The sequence below is a fragment of the Notothenia rossii genome (assembly GCF_949606895.1).
Source record: "Notothenia rossii genome assembly, chromosome: 1".
In the NCBI taxonomy this organism is placed as follows: domain Eukaryota; kingdom Metazoa; phylum Chordata; class Actinopteri; order Perciformes; family Nototheniidae; genus Notothenia; species Notothenia rossii.
Window position 1 is genome coordinate 43,307,451 of NC_136912.1, and position 5,312 is coordinate 43,312,762.

The following is a 5,312-nucleotide window of genomic DNA, read 5'->3' on the forward strand; positions in this document are numbered from 1 at the left end:
CTGTTAATTGCAAGGACTATTGATAATTAACAGAGAGACCCTAGGGGCCTCTTCTTGGTATCTGCTAGGCAGAAGTCACTCAATGCAGAAATCACAAGTTTAACACATATTCTATATAAGGTGACATTAAAATGAATATACCAGATTGAACTTTCCTGCCATAACACGTTACTTTAATACTTCAAATAACTCAAATAATACTTCAATGTTGAGAGGTATCCATATATCTCTTCATTTTGCTCTCAAATTGCACCAGATTGATGCATCTAACTTCAATATTTTTTTTAAAATGTTCCCGGGGGAGCATGCCCCCGGACCCCCCTAGACTAGAGGGTGTCAGGTCCACTCCCCACTTATAAAAAATAGCACTTTACCACTGCACCCCCTCTAATCTCAGATGCACCCTGAGTCATTTTGTTTAAGTACAGTGAGCCTTTCTAAAATATACAGTAAAGAGACAAACCCACCAGCATTATAGGATATAGGCTACTATGACTTTGTGCGAAATACTTGTTGCTGATTTAGAGTACTGGCACCTTTTTTATTCCAATTCAAGCACTGGCGTATCTCCGTAGTAAAACCGTAGTTTCGGGTTTCTGACTTGGCTCGTTGTCAGTCGGTGACCTGCTGCCCAGACATTTCGAGGGGAAAAAGCATGAAAACGGGGCTTCGGGTGCCGTGGGAAGAACCTCCGTGTATTCACGTTCTTCACAGTAATCAGTTACATTGACACTGTATTGGATAGGCCTACAGACCAGCGCCATATAGATAGAATACAGACTACGGGGCTATTGATAGGTTGTCAATCTTATGTTTTTGAAAGTAGGCTAATGCATTAACTGAAGGGGCTGGGCCGGGAGAGGGCGAGGCCTGCGTCAGAGGTCCACTCATCAGACAAGCTCCCTCTTTCATATTGCCACACTTGGTAACCGTTTTATAAAAGCAATAGCTCACTTCAGGCCGTGATATATGCTCATTATATCACAGCTAAGGGGGTTGTCGACCCTCCGCTTCGCGTCGGGCCGAACCACGCCCCTTAGCTGTGATATAATGACCACGGCCTGTCGTGAGCTATTGCTTAATTATATAATATTATATATAATATTTTCAGGAATTGAAGTCAAACCAACTGGGTGTACTGTTGGGACACAAACACATGATGACACAAGTACTGTGGATGCTGGGATTCAGTGCAACCTGCAGCTAAACCTCCCTGAAAGGGACATAATTGATGAGGAAAAAGAGCTTGAGGCCAACAATAGCCAACATGAAGAGGATAATCAAAATGATCATCTTTATAGCCCATCAGACGTGGAATCTGATTCGTCAACTGATGAGTATTGTCTTGTCATGTTTTTTAAATGTTGCTACATTATCATTATGCAGGGTCGGATCCAGCCATTTATTGCAGACTTGATCATTTTACTCTTTGTCCATTTCACAGGGACAGTGACAACCAGGACGACAATGATCCTCTTAGGAGTAAGCTTCTGCTTGTGTTCATGTCTTCCCTGATGTCACTATTCACCCATTGTCCGATGTGTAAAGAGAACTCGCCAGGTCGCCTTCGGAGAACACTGTGCACATTTGTGGAAATCGATCAAAACTGAAAACATTGTGGTTTTCAAAGGTAATATTTTTAAATGATGACCATGCGAAATATGTATTCGAGAATGATATTTGTGGCCATGATTGACAGGTGGTCCTATTCATGAGATACTCATACAGGTTGTATAGTATGATAGAAATGAATGAATATATTTTTGAATGAATATATTTTTCTCACAGGTCATGGCAGAATCAACCTTTAATTGATAAAACTCCTGCTGGAAATCTGCTGTTGTCAGCAGGAATTCTTTTTGCGGGTACATCACCAACAAAAGTGCTGAGGGTACTGAAGTCCATCAACTGCTACACCATCACAATAAGGACATTTCTGAATCATCAGAAGAAATTCCTTCAACCTGCAATCAAGACAGTCTGGACCAAGAATCGGAACAACATTGTGCAAAAACTGAAGGAGACGAACAAACACAAAGAACTGGTGTTAGGAGGGGATGGACGCTGTGATAGCCCTGGTCACTGTGTCAAGTATGGATCCTATACCATACAAGACCTCACAATAAACAAGGTGTTGGATGTTCAATTAGTGCAGGTCAGTATTAGTGAATGTATCCTATGTTATGAATAGCCTCCTCCAAATACTTTATAGCCAAACACAGCTGAGAATATTTTCTATCGAACCCAAGACAATATAATTTCAGGAGTGTTTTTTTTTGGCCGATGCATTTCAAGCTCAAAGCATTAACCATGTTCACAAATATGACCGCTGAAAATCAAATGCTCTATGATAGCCATCTTTATAAAATATTATGTGTGTTCTGAATGTATTTCCAGAGTAATGAAGTCCCTTCAAGTGTCCACATGGAAAAAGAGGGGCTTGTGCGATGTGTCCAGTTCTTGGAGAGTGAAAACCTTGTCATGAAGACAATTGTGACAGACAGACACACACAGATCAACAAATGGCTGAAGGAAAACCAAGAACATGTGGACCATCGGTTCGACGTTTGGCACCTTGCAAAAAGTAGGTTAATTTTTTTAATTATAGTAGAATTAAAATTCTCCAATTTAAAAAAAAATAAAAAATACTGAACTTTCTATTTTATAGACCTAAAAAAAAAACTGGTAAAGCTTGCAAAGGACAAGCAATGTACCGATATTGGGGAATGGATACAATCCATTCTGAACCATTTGTATTGGTGTGCCGTATCAACTCCGGATGGAAATGGAGAAATGATTGCTTAAAAATGGCTGTCCCTCAACAACCACATTATAAACATTCACACCAAACATGGCAGAGTGTTCGAGAAATGTGCCCATGGTCGGCTGTCTGCAGCTCAGAACCGCAAGAAAAAATGTCTCAAAGCAGGTAATAATATTTTCTATGACAATGGAACACTCATCAAATGTTGTGTTGGAATATTTTTGTGTCTTCAGTAAAGAAAAATGATATGCAGTGAAGAACTAATATTTTTTCTATTATCGTATATCCTATATCCTTTTTTGATTGTGTATTTTCAGATTCAGTGCCAGCACTAAAGCTGAATAAAGTTGTCAGCCAGAAAGCTTTTGTCAGAGATGTCAAGAAGATGTCACCTTCACAGCAAACCTACGGGGTGGAAGTATACCACAGTATAGTCAACCAGTTTGCCCCAAAGATGTATGCATACTCGTACACTGGCATATATTGCAGGTAAAGTATAATTTGAATCTCATCAGAAAATACTAGAGACTTCAACTTTATTTGCTTATTTATCTATTTGCCAAGTTCTTCTTTTTTGGGGGTTTCCCCTCTCCTGTAGTGAGATCTATGGGTTTGTGTGCATGTAAATGGCCTGCAAATGCTAAAATCCCTATAAAATCTCTCTCTCTCTATCTCTCTCTATACAATAAATGTATTTATTTTGTAGGTTGATCCTAGCAGCACTGCACTACTATGAGAACTCTGGCAGGAAGCATGCCAAAACCAGTACAGGACAACTCCAATACACTGTGAAATTCCCCAAAGCAAAGAAAGGTGGTCATGCAGTTAGACGTGTGAATACAGCAGCTACATATGGTAAGAAAGTGAAATGAGAGAATAATAACATTAATTATACCGTTTTACCAAATTAATGAAAAACATTCAATCTTGGACAACATTATTGTGTAAATATTGAAAATTGAGCTATGTGAGAATGTAGTGTACAGTTTCAACTACAATGATTAATTATGCAAAGTGCCTCAGGGCATGCTATGCATAATTGGGGGACTAGAAAATATAGTATATAATTCTTGATTATAAAACATCTTTTTTGCAGAGTATGTTACCGAACTCTTGACCGAGACTCTACGCTTGTGCGAAAACAATGTCGATGAGGAACCTTTCGATGTCCCAGATCCACTCAGCAGTCGATGGGAAAAACCAGACAAGAGGGAGGCTGTTTAGAAGCAGATTTAATCACTGAACTGACAATCAGTTTTGTTATTGACTCTAATCAAGTGCTGGATACTTGAACGACGTGTAGATGTCAGATGGAAACGTCGCATGGATCTTTTTAATGGCACATGATGGCAGTGGGATTCTGTGGTTCTTACTAAGTATTCCCCAGCAAAATCTCACTGGCGGTATGCCACATAGCGATACATTCTGTAAAATACAAGATCATAAATGTCAATGGTAATCACTTCAACCTTATTTGCTTATTTATCTATTTATTCTGTAACTCTGCCAGAGTGACCCAAAAATAATAACCCCAAAAAAATGACTTTCTCAAAAATACATCAAATTTCTGAGCTCTACAAATTTGTGAACACAAGTAACTTACTCATTACGTGGCTGATCACCTGCTTGTTGTCTGTCCCTCTTTGAATAATGATGGTAGGCTGTCTGCAACACCCAAACATCCAGACAATTTGATTGGAATCCTGGGTGATCTATTACGCAGGTTATGTTTGCACCATCTCCCTCATATTCATTGAATTCCTCCATTTTGGCCACCATGACATCCTTTTCTTGGCAGCATTGGCATTCTTCAATTGTTTCCATGATTGTACATTTTTCACATGTACACCTAAATGTACAAAAGATAGTTGAGAAATAATTGCATTTTTAGGAGGAGACTACTTCTGTGGTGAGTTCCAAGCCTAGCAGAGTGTGATGCAGTTACCTGAGCCAAGTGTCTATGAATTATAATCAAATGTATACCAGTAAATGGTAAATGGACTGTACTTATATAGCTGCTATGTATTATTATGTGGTCGTCATGGCAACGAGCCACGCCAGGGAGTCTCCACACGCTGCGTTTCACTCCGGCTCTCATCATGAGGCGTGTACACGCTCAGGGGATGAATGGAGGTGTGTGCAGTGCTGTCCACACGAGGCGTTATAACAGCGCTCATGGGTTTATTATGACCGTGTGTAGGAGGCGTATCTCGGACAGAGGAATGCCGCGAGCTCTGCAGGTTATTAACCGAGGTTAAAACCGGCAGGCTTCTGCAGCGAGCCCTGCTGTCTACTTAATCAACAGATTAGTGGCAGCCAGCTTAATTAGCAAGCTCTGCAGGTTATTAACCGATAGGTTAAAACCAGCAGGCTTCTTGCAGCGAGTCCGAAGCAACTCCTGCCCCGCCTCCCTCCACGGTTCACCCCTCCCTCCTCTCCCCCGGACGGGGGAGACAGAGTCGGAGCAGGGTGCCAGCTTGGCGGCCGAACATGCTTTCCCCCTCTCCGTCACCACAGCGCGGCGGCGTCTTACGGAGACGGCCAGAAA

At 41.0% G+C, this 5,312-nt stretch overlaps 1 protein-coding gene across 2 annotated transcripts; it reads left to right on the forward strand.

Moving 5' to 3' along the window:
* The first annotated feature begins 1,136 nt into the window (after positions 1 to 1,136).
* Positions 1,137 to 5,051, forward strand: LOC307020310 (uncharacterized protein). Of its 2 annotated transcripts, XM_079651559.1 has the most exons (6): positions 1,137 to 1,630; positions 1,789 to 2,155; positions 2,398 to 2,584; positions 3,082 to 3,253; positions 3,471 to 3,619; positions 3,861 to 5,051. In XM_079651559.1, the coding sequence occupies exons 3-6, from the start codon at positions 2,425 to 2,427 to the stop codon at positions 3,986 to 3,988; spliced, it is 609 nt and encodes a 202-aa protein (XP_079507685.1). In that variant the 5' UTR covers positions 1,137 to 1,630; positions 1,789 to 2,155; positions 2,398 to 2,424; the 3' UTR covers positions 3,989 to 5,051. The 2 variants fall into 2 exon arrangements, with proteins under 2 accessions (XP_079507685.1, XP_079507684.1); XM_079651558.1 differs by having other exon boundaries at positions 1,789 to 2,584.
* Positions 5,052 to 5,312: the final 261 nt, after the last annotated feature.